The sequence below is a fragment of the Oncorhynchus mykiss genome, chromosome 10, assembly GCF_013265735.2.
Source record: "Oncorhynchus mykiss isolate Arlee chromosome 10, USDA_OmykA_1.1, whole genome shotgun sequence".
Taxonomy (NCBI): domain Eukaryota; kingdom Metazoa; phylum Chordata; class Actinopteri; order Salmoniformes; family Salmonidae; genus Oncorhynchus; species Oncorhynchus mykiss.
In genome coordinates this window covers 84,331,007-84,348,355 of record NC_048574.1, presented here as the reverse complement: position 1 = coordinate 84,348,355, position 17,349 = coordinate 84,331,007, and the positions used below count along the sequence as shown (strand labels likewise).

The 17,349-nt window shown below is 46.2% G+C and overlaps 1 protein-coding gene across 6 annotated transcripts in view; it reads right to left on the bottom strand.

Moving 5' to 3' along the window:
• Positions 1–460: 460 nt before the first annotated feature.
• Positions 461–17,349, bottom strand: part of LOC110514511 (protein Dok-7) — a 60,518-nt gene continuing 43,629 nt past the window's right edge. For 2 of the 6 annotated variants that reach the window (XM_036934303.1, XM_036934306.1), the window contains 4 exons: positions 14,704–14,743; positions 12,012–12,140; positions 6,910–7,155; positions 461–1,009 (listed from right to left, as the gene is read on the bottom strand). In XM_036934303.1, the coding sequence (XP_036790198.1) occupies positions 867–1,009; positions 6,910–7,155; positions 12,012–12,140; positions 14,704–14,743 (558 nt within the window). In that variant the 3' untranslated portion in view covers positions 461–866. The remainder of the gene's footprint in view (positions 1,010–6,909; positions 7,156–12,011; positions 12,141–14,703; positions 14,744–17,349) is intronic. The other 4 variants (XM_036934305.1, XM_036934308.1, XM_036934309.1 and 1 more) reach the window with 4 other exon arrangements.

Genomic DNA, 17,349 nt, shown 5'->3' with positions numbered 1-17,349 from the left:
GGCCAAGAAACACGAGCAATGAACATTAGACCGGTGGAAATCTGTCCTTTGGTCTGATGAGTCCAAATTTTAGATTTTTGTTTCCAACCGCTGTGTCTCTGTGAGACGTATACTAGGTGAACAGATGATCTCCGCATGTGTGGTTCCCACCGTGAAGCATGGAGGAGGAGGTGGTGTGATGGTGCTTTGCTGGTGACACTGATTTATTTAGAATTCAAGGCACACTTAACCAGCATGGTTACCACAGTGTTCTGCAGAGATACACCATCCCATCTGGTTTGCGCTTAGTGGGACTATCATTAACAGGACAATGACCCAACACACCTTCAGGCTGTGTAAGGGCAATTTGACCAAGAAGGAGAGTGATGGAGTGCTGCATCAGATGACCTGGCCTCCACAATCAACTGATCTCAACATAAATGAGATGGTTTGGGATGAGTTGGACTGCAGAGTGAAGGAAAAGCAGCCAACAAGTGCTCAGCATATGTGGGAACTCCTTCACGACTGTTGGCAAAGCATTCCAGGTGAAGCTGGTTGAGAGAATGCCAAGAGTTTGCAAAGCTGTCATCAAGGCAGAGGGTGGCTAAATATAAAACAAGTTAATAAATAATCTCTTGGCAAACAAAGCAGTTACTATTTACAAGTGAGTTAGTGAGTGAGACAGAGAGAGACTGCAGGGTGCCTCTCCTTTCTGTCCTCTCTCCCCTAGGCGTGTTCTCCTCCAGCTCCATCCGCCTGTCCTTTCTCCCCTGGGTGTGTTCTCCTCCAGCTCCATCAGCCTGTCCTCTCTCTCCCCTGGGTGTGTTCTCCTCCAGCTCCATCAGCCTGTCCTCTTTCTCCCCTGGGTGTGTTCTCCTCCAGCTCCATCAGCCTGTCCTCTCTCCCCTGGGTGTGTTCTCCTCCAGCTCCATCAGCCTGTCCTCTCTCCCCTGGGCATGTTCTGCTGCTACTCTCTGAGCTGTCTCTGAGGCTGTGATGTCTATGTGGGCGTATGTGGTGGAGCCCCCTACTGGACAGGAAGACCAACAACAACAACCAGTGACTACAACATCATGGTCCTCTACTAGAACATAAAAACCAGTCTCCCGATCATCCTGCCTTCTCCCGAAGTGTTTGTCCTGCACACTTTGCTTATAACAAACCTTAATCCATGACGGGTAGTGTGCGAGTGTACACTTTGGGAGAAGGGTGGTGTAATCGGGACACACATCCAATGGCTTTGAGCAGGTTCTATGTTTCCTAGTAGGAGATTATCACAGTACAAGAAGCCATATAGCACCAAGGAGGAAGAGACTGTAGGCCACTGTGTGCTGTATGTTCCCAACAGTAGGTATTATAATGATGTGTTCCCAACAGTAGGTATTATAATGATGTGTTCCCAACAGTAGGTATTATAATCAACCTTAGGTTATAAACATGTCCTATTAAACCATTATAATGAATACCGTCATTGTAAAGAAGAATTTGTTCTTAACTGACTTGACTAGTTCAATAAAGGTTAAACAAGTAAATGAATACATACACATAGGATCTCAGTGTGGTGGAGTCATCATTGTGTTTGCTGATGGACACCAATTTCTTAACAATAAATCATAAATGACTGGGTTGCTGATGAAGGCAACGGACCTAAACTCAAATGGGTTTAACAATGAAGTATATCTATTTTTTAATCCACTTCCACTATCCTCTTAAGAGTTGCTGAATCTCCTCTCCAGTCTGCTCCTCTATTCAGACACCATGGATGGAGAGAGAGGTAACATCAGTGTTCCCTATCACTGGTGGCTGTCAGATTATCCTCCCCAAAACTAGATTTTAGTCAAAGTGCCCCATCCCATTCCCCCCCAGCTCAACATGTCCCTGTCCAGCCCCATCCCATTCCCCCCCAGCTCAACATGTCCCTGTCCAGCCCCATCCCATTCCCTCAGCTCAACATGTCCCTGTCCAGCCCCATCCCATTCCCCCCCAGCTCAACATGTCCCTGTCCAGCCCCATCCCATTCCCCCTCAGCTCAACATGTCCCTGTCCAGCCCCATCCCATTCCCTCCAGCTCAACGTGTCCCTGTCCAGCCCCATCCCATTCCCTCCAGCTCAACATGTCCCTGTCCAGCCCCATCCCATTCCCTCCAGCTCAACATGTCCCTGTCCAGCCCCATCCCATTCCCCCCCCCCAGCTCAACATGTCCCTGTCCAGCCCCATCCCATTCCCTCCAGCTCAACATGTCCCTGTCCAGCCCCATCCCATTCCCTCCAGCTCAACATGTCCCTGTCCAGCCCCATCCCATTCCCCCCAGCTCAACATGTCTCTGTCCATCCCATTCCCCCCAGCTCAACATGTCCCTGTCCAGCTCCATCCCATCCCCCCCAGCTCAACATGTCCCTGTCCAGCCCCATCCCATTACCCCCCAGCTCAACATGTCCCTGTCCAGCCCCATCCCATTCCCCCTCAGCTCAACATGTCCCTGTCCAGCCCCATCCCATTCCCCCCCAGCTCAACATGTCCCTGTCCAGCCCCATCCCATTACCCCCCAGCTCAACATGTCCCTGTCCAGCCCCATCCCATTCCCCCCCAGCTCAACATGTCCCTGTCCAGCCCCATCCCATTACCCCCCAGCTCAACATGTCCCTGTCCAGCCCCATCCCATTCCCTCAGCTCAACATGTCCCTGTCCAGCCCCATCCCATTCCCCCCCAGCTCAACATGTCCCTGTCCAGCCCCATCCCATTCCCCCTCAGCTCAACATGTCCCTGTCCAGCCCCATCCCATTCCCTCCAGCTCAACGTGTCCCTGTCCAGCCCCATCCCATTCCCTCCAGCTCAACATGTCCCTGTCCAGCCCCATCCCATTCCCTCCAGCTCAACATGTCCCTGTCCAGCCCCATCCCATTCCCCCCCCCCAGCTCAACATGTCCCTGTCCAGCCCCATCCCATTCCCTCCAGCTCAACATGTCCCTGTCCAGCCCCATCCCATTCCCTCCAGCTCAACATGTCCCTGTCCAGCCCCATCCCATTCCCCCCAGCTCAACATGTCTCTGTCCATCCCATTCCCCCCAGCTCAACATGTCCCTGTCCAGCTCCATCCCATCCCCCCCAGCTCAACATGTCCCTGTCCAGCCCCATCCCATTACCCCCCAGCTCAACATGTCCCTGTCCAGCCCCATCCCATTCCCCCTCAGCTCAACATGTCCCTGTCCAGCCCCATCCCATTCCCCCCCAGCTCAACATGTCCCTGTCCAGCCCCATCCCATTACCCCCCAGCTCAACATGTCCCTGTCCAGCCCCATCCCATTCCCCCCCAGCTCAACATGTCCCTGTCCAGCCCCATCCCATTACCCCCCAGCTCAACATGTCCCTGTCCAGCCCCATCCCATTCCCCCCAGCTCAACATGTCTCTGTCCATCCCATTCCCCCCAGCTCAACATGTCCCTGTCCAGCTCCATCCCATCCCCCCCAGCTCAACATGTCCCTGTCCAGCCCCATCCCATTACCCCCCAGCTCAACATGTCCCTGTCCAGCCCCATCCCATTCCCCCTCAGCTCAACATGTCCCTGTCCAGCCCCATCCCATTCCCCCCCAGCTCAACATGTCCCTGTCCAGCCCCATCCCATTACCCCCCAGCTCAACATGTCCCTGTCCAGCCCCATCCCATTCCCCCCCAGCTCAACATGTCCCTGTCCAGCCCCATCCCATTACCCCCCAGCTCAACATGTCCCTGTCCAGCCCCATCCCATTCCCCCCCAGCTCAACATGTCCCTGTCCAGCCCCATCCCATTCCCCCTCAGCTCAACATGTCCCTGTCCAGCCCCATCCCATTCCCCCCCAGCTCAACATGTCCCTGTCCAGCCCCATCCCATTACCCCCCAGCTCAACATGTCCCTGTCCAGCCCCATCCCATTCCCCCTCAGCTCAACATGTCCCTGTCCAGCCCCATCCCATTCCCCCTCAGCTCAACATGTCCCTGTCCAGCCCCATCCCATTACCCCCCAGCTCAACATGTCCCTGTCCAGCCCCATCCCATTCCCCCCCAGCTCAACATGTCCCTGTCCAGCCCCATCCCATTCCCCCCCAGCTCAACATGTCCCTGTCCAGCCCCATCCCATTACCCCCCAGCTCAACATGTCCCTGTCCAGCCCCATCCCATTCCCCCCCAGCTCAACATGTCCCTGTCCATTCTCCCCAGCTCAACATGTCCCTGTCCAGCCCCATCCCATTCCCCCTCAGCTCAACATGTCCCCGTCCAGCCCCATCCCATTCCCCCTCAGCTCAACATGTCCCTGTCCAGCCCCATCCCATTCCCCCTCAGCTCAACATGTCCCTGTCCAGCCCCATCCCATTCCCCCTCAGCTCAACATGTCCCTGTCCAGCCCCAACATGTTCATTGCTGTTAAGTACAGTCTGTGAACAAAGTTAAACTAATACATTTTATGTTTTGGATTACAGGATACCCAAGATCATATCTCTCCATATTCTGTTCCAGTTAAAGGGTGGTTCAGATTCACTTAGATCTGTGGACCATACTTTTTTAATGGCTAGCTCAGAATATGAGCTTTCCAAGAGTTGTTCATATATTATAGAGATCATTCCTTTCGGGAGCCCAGATGATTTATTTATAAATCATTGGATGGTTGAGTTTCCCCAGAAGGCAGACATCGGAGGATGGGGTGGGTTGAGATGCAGCCAATGCAGAAAAAACACAGATCTCTAGTTTAAACTCCATGGATGTAATGGTTGAGTCCAAATCCATAATGGTTCAGTCCAACTCCATGGATGTAATGGTTGAGTCCAAATCCATAATGGTTCAGTCCAACTCCATGGATGTAATGGTTGAGTCCAACTCCGTGGATGTAATGGTTCAGTCCAACTCCATAATGGTTCAGTCCAACTCCATGGATGTAATGGTTGAGTCCGACTCCGTGGATGTAATGGTTCAGTCCAACTCCATGGATGTAATGGTTGAGTCCGACTCCGTGGATGTAATGGTTCAGTCCAACTCCATGGATGTAATGGTTGAGTCCGACTCCGTGGATGTAATGGTTCAGTCCAACTCCATAATGGTTCAGTCCAACTCCGTGGATGTAATGGTTCAGTCCAACTCCGTGGATATAATGGTTCAGTCCAACTCTGCTCTGTCTTATCAATAGATGTACTTTGATCTGATTAACAGTGTTTGTTGAAAATGCTCCAATGTCGTTTTAAACAACTTTTCCAATCCTGATGTCTTCTTTACTGGGGATTTGTTCAGATGTAAATGCCGTTACATTGTTTTAATAAAACCTTGAATGTCGTCCCACGCAGGGGGTCATCGACTGCATCATTATAGTTAATCATCATGAATTCATTCAGTTCAGATTGAAATTGAACACAGGAAGTAGGATTTTGTAGTAATGAAACATTACAGCGCCATCTTGTGGCTCTTTCAGGAGATTCTGAAGCCCTGTGGATCTTGGTCCTAAAACATGGCACTATGAAGGGAATAGACTGCCATTTAGGACGCAAACATCATCACAATAACTAGGTCAGGGCTGGCCAACCCTCTTCCTGGAGATCTACTGTCATGTGGGTTTTTAGACCAACCCTCTTCCTGGAGATCTACTGTCCTGTAGGTTTTTAGTCCAACCCTAATTTAGCATATCTGATTCAGCTAGTTAAGGTCTTGTTGAGCAGCTAATTAGTAGAATCAGGTGTGTTAAATTAGGGTTGGACTGAAAACCTACAGGACAGTAGATCTCTAGGAAGAGGATTGGACTGAAAACCTACAGGACAGTAGATCTCCAGGAAGAGGGTTGGAGTGATAACCTACAGGACAGTAGATCTCCAGGAAGAGGATTGGACAGCACTGGACTAGACAATCCAGGTAGTCTGAGAGTTGCTAGAATAGCCGTCTCTGCATCATTCTACTGGGAAAACAACCCACTGCAATATCATCATCATTGAAAGTATCCCCAAAAAGAGCCCTGTTCCCTATATAGTACACTACTGTTGATCAGAACACCGTGGTGGGCCCTGGTCTAAAGTAGTGTACTATATGGGGAATAGGGTGTCAATTGAGACGTAACCCCATTTTGTATTTGATAAAGCAGAGGATTGTGTGCAGCGAGTCCGAGCGGTTAAATAAATTCCTGTGTTCAGCACGGCGATTTAATGAGTGATTTTCCACCAATTACACTCTGTTTCCATGGTGACCCATTGACACCGCTTCTCTGTGTGTGTGTGTGTGTGTGTGTGTGTGTGTGTGTGTGTGTGTGTGTGTGTGTGTGTGTGTGTGTGTGTGTGTGTGTGTGTGTGGTGTGTGTGTGTGTGTGTGTGGCGGGACTCAGTCGCTCTCTTCTCCCATAACTAAGCCCGTCTAAGTCTATAATGAATTTCCTCCAGACTACACAGAAGAGTTGAAGCATCACAATCTTCTTGGCACACTAGTCAAAACTTATTGGACGTATGAAGGAATTAAGGAAATGGGATGAGAAAAGTCCCCTTTAGACAGCTAGGAAACAGCCAGAGTCAACAGCACCCTATTGTCTAGTGTTAAAGGGCCCATAGGGCTCTGGTCTAAAGTAGTGCACTACTTAGGGAATAGGGTGCCATTTGGGATACGAGATAGAGATTGAGAGCAAGACTTGAGCTAAGGGACAGCAGGCCAGCCCAACAATCAACCTGCCAGCCCAACAACCAACCTGCCAGCCAGCCAGCCCAACAACCAACCTGCCAGCCAAACCTGCCAGCCAACCTGCCAGCCTGCCAGCCAGCCAGCCAATAAACCTGCCAGCCAAACCAGTCAGCCAATCAACCTGCCAGCCAAACCTGCCAGCCAGCCAGCCAGCAAAACACTTGAGCCAACATGGAGAGCCGTAAACACTGAGCCGAAATGGTAAACATCTATTTAAAATGGCCATCTGAGAGGGGTTGGTGTTCTTACTGGGTCTGCGCAGCTGCACAGGGTTACCCCTCGCTGCAGTGGTGTTGGTGGAAACTGGCCCACCGTAGGGCTCTGGATGTAGATCCAGCTCCATGTACAGCAGCTCTCTGCCAGCTCTGTTAGCTTTAGCCGCAGGGCTAACGGGGATGTTGACGGAGTTCACACTGGGGTCGGTGTGGTGACGCCTGTCCAGGACTGATGACATCATCATGGCGTAAGCATCCGGAGGAAACTTAAAGAATCTCCCTGGGAGAATGACAGAGTCAGTCAGTCAGACAGACACTCCCTGGGAGAATGACAGAGTCAGTCAGACAGACAGACACTCCCTGGGAGAATGACAGAGTCAGTCAGACAGACACTCCCTGGGAGAATGACAGAGTCAGTCAGACAGACAGACACTCCCTGGGAGAATGACAGAGTCAGTCAGACAGACACTCCCTGGGAGAATGACAGAGTCAGTCAGACAGACAGACACTCCCTGGGAGAATGACAGTCAGTCAGACAAACACTCCCTGGGAGAATGACAGAGTCAGTCAGACAGACAGACACTCCCTGGGAGAATGACAAAGTCAGTCAGTCAGACACCCCCTGGGAGAATGACAGAGTCAGTCAGACAGACACTCCCTGGGAGAATGACAGAGTCAGTCAGACAGACACTCCCTGGGAGAATGACAGAGTCAGTCAGACAGACAGACACTCCCTGGGAGAATGACAGAGTCAGTCAGACAGACACTCCCTGGGAGAATGACAGAGTCAGTCAGACAGACACTCCCTGGGAGAATGACAGAGAGTCAGACAGACACTCCCTGGGAGAATGACAGAGAGTCAGTCAGACAGACACTCCCTGGGAGAATGACAGAGAGTCAGACAGACACTCCCTGGGAGAATGACAGAGTCAGACAGACAGACACTCCCTGGGAGAATGACAGAGTCAGTCAGACAGACAGACACTCCCTGGGAGAATGACAGAGTCAGTCAGACAGACACTCCCTGGGAGAATGACAGAGAGTCAGACAGACACCCCCTGGGAGAATGACAGAGTCAGTCAGACAGACACTCCCTGGGAGAATGACAGAGTCAGTCAGACAGACAGACACTCCCTGGGAGAATGACAGAGTCAGTCAGACAGACAGACACTCCCTGGGAGAATGACAGAGTCAGTCAGACAGACACTCCCTGGGAGAATGACAGAGTCAGTCAGACAGACACTCCCTGGGAGAATGACAGAGAGTCAGACATACACTCCCTGGGAGAATGACAGAGTCAGTCAGACAGACACTCCCTGGGAGAATGACAGAGTCAGTCAGTCAGACAGACACTCCCTGGGAGAATGACAGAGAGTCAGACAGACACTCCCTGGGAGAATGACAGAGTCAGTCAGACAGACACTCCCTGGGAGAATGACAGAGTCAGTCAGACAGACACTCCCTGGGAGAATGACAGAGAGTCAGACAGACACCCCCTGGGAGAATGACAGAGTCAGTCAGACAGACACTCCCTGGGAGAATGACAGAGAGTCAGACAGACACTCCCTGGGAGAATGACAGAGAGTCAGACAGACACTCCCTGGGAGAATGACAGAGTCAGTCAGACAGACACTCCCTGGGAGAATGACAGAGTCAGTCAGACAGACAGACACTCCCTGGGAGAATGACAGAGTCAGTCAGACAGACACTCCCTGGGAGAATGACAGAGAGTCAGTCAGACAGACACTCCCTGGGAGAATGACAGAGAGTCAGACAGACACTCCCTGGGAGAATGACAGAGTCAGACAGACAGACACTCCCTGGGAGAATGACAGAGTCAGTCAGACAGACAGACACTCCCTGGGAGAATGACAGAGTCAGTCAGACAGACACTCCCTGGGAGAATGACAGAGAGTCAGACAGACACCCCCTGGGAGAATGACAGAGTCAGTCAGACAGACACTCCCTGGGAGAATGACAGAGTCAGTCAGACAGACAGACACTCCCTGGGAGAATGACAGAGTCAGTCAGACAGACAGACACTCCCTGGGAGAATGACAGAGTCAGTCAGACAGACACTCCCTGGGAGAATGACAGAGAGTCAGACATACACTCCCTGGGAGAATGACAGAGTCAGTCAGACAGACACTCCCTGGGAGAATGACAGAGTCAGTCAGTCAGACAGACACTCCCTGGGAGAATGACAGAGAGTCAGACAGACACTCCCTGGGAGAATGACAGAGTCAGTCAGACAGACACTCCCTGGGAGAATGACAGAGTCAGTCAGACAGACACTCCCTGGGAGAATGACAGAGAGTCAGACAGACACCCCCTGGGAGAATGACAGAGTCAGTCAGACAGACACTCCCTGGGAGAATGACAGAGAGTCAGACAGACACTCCCTGGGAGAATGACAGAGAGTCAGACAGACACTCCCTGGGAGAATGACAGAGTCAGTCAGACAGACACTCCCTGGGAGAATGACAGAGTCAGTCAGACAGACAGACACTCCCTGGGAGAATGACAGAGTCAGTCAGACAGACACTCCCTGGGAGAATGACAGAGTCAGTCAGACAGACAGACACTCCCTGGGAGAATGACACAGTCAGTCAGACAGACACTCCCTGGGAGAATGACAGAGTCAGTCAGACAGACACTCCCTGGGAGAATGACAGAGAGTCAGACAGACACTCCCTGGGAGAATGACAGAGAGTCAGACAGACACTCCCTGGGAGAATGACAGAGAGTCAGTCAGACAGACACTCCCTGGGAGAATGACAGAGTCAGTCAGACACTCCCTGGGAGAATGACAGAGAGTCAGACAGACACTCCCTGGGAGAATGACAGAGTCAGTCAGACAGACACTCCCTGGGAGAATGACAGAGTCAGTCAGACAGACACTCCCTGGGAGAATGACAGAGAGTCAGACAGACACCCCCTGGGAGAATGACAGAGTCAGTCAGACAGACACTCCCTGGGAGAATGACAGAGAGTCAGACAGACACTCCCTGGGAGAATGACAGAGAGTCAGACAGACACTCCCTGGGAGAATGACAGAGTCAGTCAGACAGACACTCCCTGGGAGAATGACAGAGTCAGTCAGACAGACAGACACTCCCTGGGAGAATGACAGAGTCAGTCAGACAGACACTCCCTGGGAGAATGACAGAGTCAGTCAGACAGACAGACACTCCCTGGGAGAATGACACAGTCAGTCAGACAGACACTCCCTGGGAGAATGACAGAGTCAGTCAGACAGACACTCCCTGGGAGAATGACAGAGAGTCAGACAGACACTCCCTGGGAGAATGACAGAGAGTCAGACAGACACTCCCTGGGAGAATGACAGAGAGTCAGTCAGACAGACACTCCCTGGGAGAATGACAGAGTCAGTCAGACACTCCCTGGGAGAATGACAGAGAGTCAGACAGACACTCCCTGGGAGAATGACAGAGTCAGTCAGACAGACACTCCCTGGGAGAATGACAGAGTCAGACAGACAGACACTCCCTGGGAGAATGACAGAGTCAGTCAGACAGACACTCCCTGGGAGAATGACAGAGTCAGTCAGACAGACAGACACTCCCTGGGAGAATGACAGAGTCAGACAGACAGACACTCCCTGGGAGAATGACAGAGTCAGTCAGACAGACAGACACTCCCTGGGAGAATGACAGAGAGTCAGACAGACACCCCCTGGGAGAATGACAGAGTCAGTCAGACAGACACTCCCTGGGAGAATGACAGAGAGTCAGACAGACACTCCCTGGGAGAATGACAGAGAGTCAGACAGACACTCCCTGGGAGAATGACAGAGTCAGTCAGACAGACACTCCCTGGGAGAATGACAGAGTCAGTCAGACAGACAGACACTCCCTGGGAGAATGACAGAGTCAGTCAGACAGACACTCCCTGGGAGAATGACAGAGTCAGTCAGACAGACAAACACTCCCTGGGAGAATGACACAGTCAGTCAGACAGACACTCCCTGGGAGAATGACAGAGTCAGTCAGACAGACACTCCCTGGGAGAATGACAGAGAGTCAGACAGACACTCCCTGGGAGAATGACAGAGAGTCAGAGAGTCAGTCAGACAGACACTCCCTGGGAGAATGACAGAGTCAGTCAGACACTCCCTGGGAGAATGACAGAGAGTCAGACAGACACTCCCTGGGAGAATGACAGAGTCAGTCAGACAGACACTCCCTGGGAGAATGACAGAGTCAGACAGACAGACACTCCCTGGGAGAATGACAGAGTCAGTCAGACAGACACTCCCTGGGAGAATGACAGAGTCAGTCAGACAGACAGACACTCCCTGGGAGAATGACAGAGTCAGACAGACAGACACTCCCTGGGAGAATGACAGAGTCAGTCAGACAGACAGACACTCCCTGGGAGAATGACACAGTCAGTCAGACAGACACTCCCTGGGAGAATGACAGAGTCAGTCAGACAGACACTCCCTGGGAGAATGACAGAGAGTCAGACAGACACTCCCTGGGAGAATGACAGAGAGTCAGACAGACACTCCCTGGGAGAATGACAGAGAGTCAGTCAGACAGACACTCCCTGGGAGAATGACAGAGTCAGTCAGACACTCCCTGGGAGAATGACAGAGAGTCAGACAGACACTCCCTGGGAGAATGACAGAGTCAGTCAGACAGACACTCCCTGGGAGAATGACAGAGTCAGACAGACAGACACTCCCTGGGAGAATGACAGAGTCAGTCAGACAGACACTCCCTGGGAGAATGACAGAGTCAGTCAGACAGACAGACACTCCCTGGGAGAATGACAGAGTCAGACAGACAGACACTCCCTGGGAGAATGACAGAGTCAGTCAGACAGACAGACACTCCCTGGGAGAATGACAGAGAGTCAGACAGACAGACGAAGCAGGACCGTAGTAACAGAATATAATGATGTGAGCAGGACAACATGTAAAGTGTCCCGCAATGTCAAATGTACATTTAGATAACGTTTGAATGAAATGGATGTAGCGATATTGGCAACCAACAGTCTTTCAAACCCACACGACGAAGGAAGTGTCCACATGAAAAGGCATTTTAAAAAGATAAAACCTTGGAGATCATTGCATGTTGGTAAAAAACAACCAGGATGCATTGCTCTCACCGCCAGAGACTGAGGTCTGTCTGCTTGGCGTCATCGTGCCGGGGGGAAGTGGGGGTGAATAGGAGGGTGAGAGAGGGTGAGAGAGGCCCGCCTCACCCTGCCCCACCTCTCTACACTGGGGTGGTGGATCTGAGAAATGTAAGGCAGTATGGAATGTTATCACCAACAGGTTAATGAGTATATACAGGCCATTAGACTGGTTAATGAATATATACAGGCCATTAGACTGGTTAATGAATATATACAGGACATTAGACTAGTTAATGAGTATATACAGGCCATTAGACTGGTTAATGAATATATATACAGGCCATTAGACTGGTTAATGAATATATACAGGCCATTAGACTGGTTAATGAATATATACAGACCATTAGACTGGTTAATGAATATATACAGGCCATTAGACTGGTTAATGAATATATACAGGCCATTAGACTGGTTAATGAATATATACAGATCATTAGACTGGTTAATGAATATATACAGACCATTAGACTGGTCAATGAATATATACAGGCCATTAGACTGGTTAATGAATATATACAGGCCATTAGACAGGTTAATGAATATATACAGACCATTAGACAGGTTAATGAGTATATACAGGCCATTAGACTGGTTAATGAATATATACAGGCCATTAGAGTGGTTAATGAGTATATACAGGTCATTAGACAGGTTAATGAATATATACAGACCATTAGACTGGTTAATGAATATATACAGACCATTAGACTGGTCAATGAATATATACAGGCCATTAGACTGGTTAATGAATATATACAGGCCATTAGACAGGTTAATGAATATATACAGACCATTAGACTGGTTAATGAATATATACAGGCCATTAGACTGGTTAATGAATATATACAGGCCATTAGACTGGTTAATGAATATATACAGATCATTAGACTGGTTAATGAATATATACAGACCATTAGACTGGTCAATGAATATATACAGGCCATTAGACTGGTTAATGAATATATACAGGCCATTAGACAGGTTAATGAATATATACAGACCATTAGACTGGTTAATGAATATATACAGGCCATTAGACTGGTTAATGAATATATACAGGCCATTAGACTGGTTAATGAATATATACAGATCATTAGACTGGTTAATGAATATATACAGACCATTAGACTGGTCAATGAATATATACAGGCCATTAGACTGGTTAATGAATATATACAGGCCATTAGACAGGTTAATGAATATATACAGACCATTAGACAGGTTAATGAGTATATACAGGCCATTAGACTGGTTAATGAATATATACAGGCCATTAGAGTGGTTAATGAGTATATACAGGTCATTAGACAGGTTAATGAATATATACAGACCATTAGACAGGTTAATGAATATATACAGGCCATTAGACTGGTTAATGAATATATACAGACCATTAGACAGGTTAATGAATATATACAGGCCATTAGACTGGTTAATGAATATATACAGGCCATTAGACTGGTTAATGAGTATATACAGATCATTAGACTGGTTAATGAATATATACAGACCACTAGACAGGTTAATGAATATATACAGACCATTAGACAGGTTAATGAATATATACAGGCCATTAGACTGGTTAATGAGTATACACAGACCATTAGACTGGTTAATGAATATATACAGATCATTAGACTGGTTAATGAATATATACAGGTCATTAGACTGGTTAATGAATATATACAGATCATTAGACTGGTTAATGAATATATACAGGTCATTAGACTGGTTAATGAATATATACAGGCCATTAGACAGGTTAATGAATATATACAGGCCATTAGACTGGTTAATGAATATATACAGACCATTAGACTGGTTAATGAATATATACAGGCCATTAGACTGGTTAATGAATATATACAGGCCATTAGACTGGTTAATGAATATATACAGATCATTAGACTGGTTAATGAATATATACAGACCATTAGACTGGTCAATGAATATATACAGGCCATTAGACTGGTTAATGAATATATACAGGCCATTAGACTGGTTAATGAGTATATACAGATCATTAGACTGGTTAATGAATATATACAGACCACTAGACAGGTTAATGAATATATACAGACCATTAGACAGGTTAATGAATATATACAGGCCATTAGACTGGTTAATGAGTATACACAGACCATTAGACTGGTTAATGAATATATACAGATCATTAGACTGGTTAATGAATATATACAGACCATTAGACTGGTCAATGAATATATACAGGCCATTAGACTGGTTAATGAGTATATACAGACCATTAGACTGGTTAATGAATATATACAGGCCATTAGACTGGTTAATGAATATATACAGGCCATTAGACTGGTTAATGAATATATACAGGTCATTAGACTGGTTAATGAATATATACAGACCACTAGACAGGTTAATGAATATATACAGGCCATTAGACTGGTTAATGAATATATACAGGCCATTAGACAGGTTAATGAATATATACAGGTCATTAGACTGGTTAATGAATATATATAATTTAGTTACAATGTTACATGAGAATAATGGTGTAAATACACAGACAGACCAGACCGACAGACAGACAAGACAGACAGACAGACAGACGGACGGACGGACGGAGGGAGGGAGGCTGACAGACAGACAGAGGGAGGGAGGCCGACAGACAGACAGACAGACCGACCTGGTGTTGGGGAAAGCCCTGAATGTGAAGGGCTGTTTGTCTAAAATGGAACAGAAAGAGACAATTTTTTAGACAATACATTACATCATACTACAATACATTATACTACAATACATTATACTACAATACATTATACTACAATACATTATACTACAATACACTATAATACAACACATTATACTACAGCACATTATACTACAATACATTATACTACAATACACTATAATACAACACATTATACTACAGCACATTATACTACAATACATTATACTACAATACACTATAATACAACACATTATACTACAGCACATTATACTACAATACATTATTCTACAATACACTATAATACAACACATTATACTACAGCACATTATACTACAATACATTATACTACAATACACTATAATACAACACATTATACTACAGCACATTATACTACAATACATTATTCTACAATACACTATAATACAACACATTATACTACAGCACATTATACTACAATACATTATACTACAATACACTATAATACAACACATTATACTACAGCACATTATACTAAAATACATTATACTACAATACACTATAATACAACACATTATACAACAATACATTATACTACAATACATTATACTACAATACATTATACTACAGCACATTATACTACAGCACATTATACTACAGCACATTATACTAAAATACATTATAATACAATACATTATACTACAGCACATTATACTAGATTACATTATACTAAAATACATTATAATACAATACATTATACTACAGCACATTATACTACAGCACATTATACTACAATACATTATACTACAATACATTATACTAGAATACATTATAATACAATACATTATACTAGAATACATTATAATACAATACATTATACTAGAATACATTATACTACAGCATATTATACTAGAAAACATTATACTACAGCACATTATACTAGAATACATTATACTACAGCATATTATACTAGAAAACATTATACTACAACACATTATACTAGAATACATTATACTACAATACATTATACTAGAATACATTATACTACAGCATATTATACTAGAAAACATTATACTACAGCACATTATACTAGAATACATTATAATACAATACATTATACTACAGCACATTATACTACAATACATTACAGTATCCTACAATACAATACAATATACTACAGCACATTATACTACAAGACATTATACTACAACACATTAAACTACAATACATTATAACACATTATACTACAGCACATTATACTACAATATATTACTTGTACTACAATATATTACTTATACTACAATACATTATACTACAACACAATATACTACAGAACATTATAGTACAGCACATTGTACTAGAATACATTATACTACAATACCTTATACTACAATACATTATACTACAACACATTATACTAGAATACATTATACTACAGCAGAATATACTACAGCACATTATACTACAATACAATACATTATACTACAATACATTATACTACAGCACATTATACTACAATACATTACATTATACTACAGCACATTATACTACAATACAATACATTATACTACAATACAATACATTATATTACAAAACATTATACTACAGCACATTATACTATAATACAACACACACTCCCCCCCTCTCTCTTCTCTCTTTTAAGGAGAGGTTTTCTTCAGGTGATTGTCTGATTTGGTAATTAAAAACCCCACGGCATTGCTCTTCTTTTATCAGCTGTCTTCTATTGACAGCACACGGAGTTTGACAAGTTCTCGTTGATGACACACGCGGTGAGGTGTGAGGACTGATAATCTGATTAGTACGGTGAGGTGTGAGGACTGTTAACCTGATTAGTACGGTGAGGTGTGAGGACTGTTAACCTGATTAGTACGGTGAGGTGTGAGGACTGCTAATCTGATTAGTACGGTGAGGTGTGAGGACTGTTAACCTGATTAGTACGGTGAGGTGTGAGGACTGCTAACCTGATTAGTACGGTGAGGTGTGAGGACTGCTAATCTGATTAGTACGGTGAGGTGTGAGGACTGTTAACCTGATTAGTACGGTGAGGTGTGAGGACTGTTAACCTGATTAGTACGGTGAGGTGTGAGGACTGTTAACCTGATTAGTACGGTGAGGTGTGAGGACTGTTAACCTGATTAGTACGGTGAGGTGTGAGGACTGTTAACCTGATTAGTACGGTGAGGTGTGAGGACTGTTAACCTGATTAGTACGGTGAGGTGTGAGGACTGCTAATCTGATTAGTACGGTGAGGTGTGAGGACTGCTAACCTGATTAGTACGGTGAGGTGTGAGGACTGTTAACCTGATTAGTACGGTGAGGTGTGAGGACTGCTAACCTGATTAGTACGGTGAGGTGTGAGGACTGTTAACCTGATTAGTACGGTGAGGTGTGAGGACTGTTAATCTGATTAGTACGGTGAGGTGTGAGGACTGTTAACCTGATTAGTACGGTGAGGTGTGAGGACTGCTAATCTAATGAGTTCTCAGTGCTCAGCAGACGGGAGGAGGGAACCACACACACTGTGTTCCCCGTTCCAAAACGGAACCCTATTCCCTATAAAGTGCACTACTTCCAACCAGGACAATAGGTACTATATAGGGAATA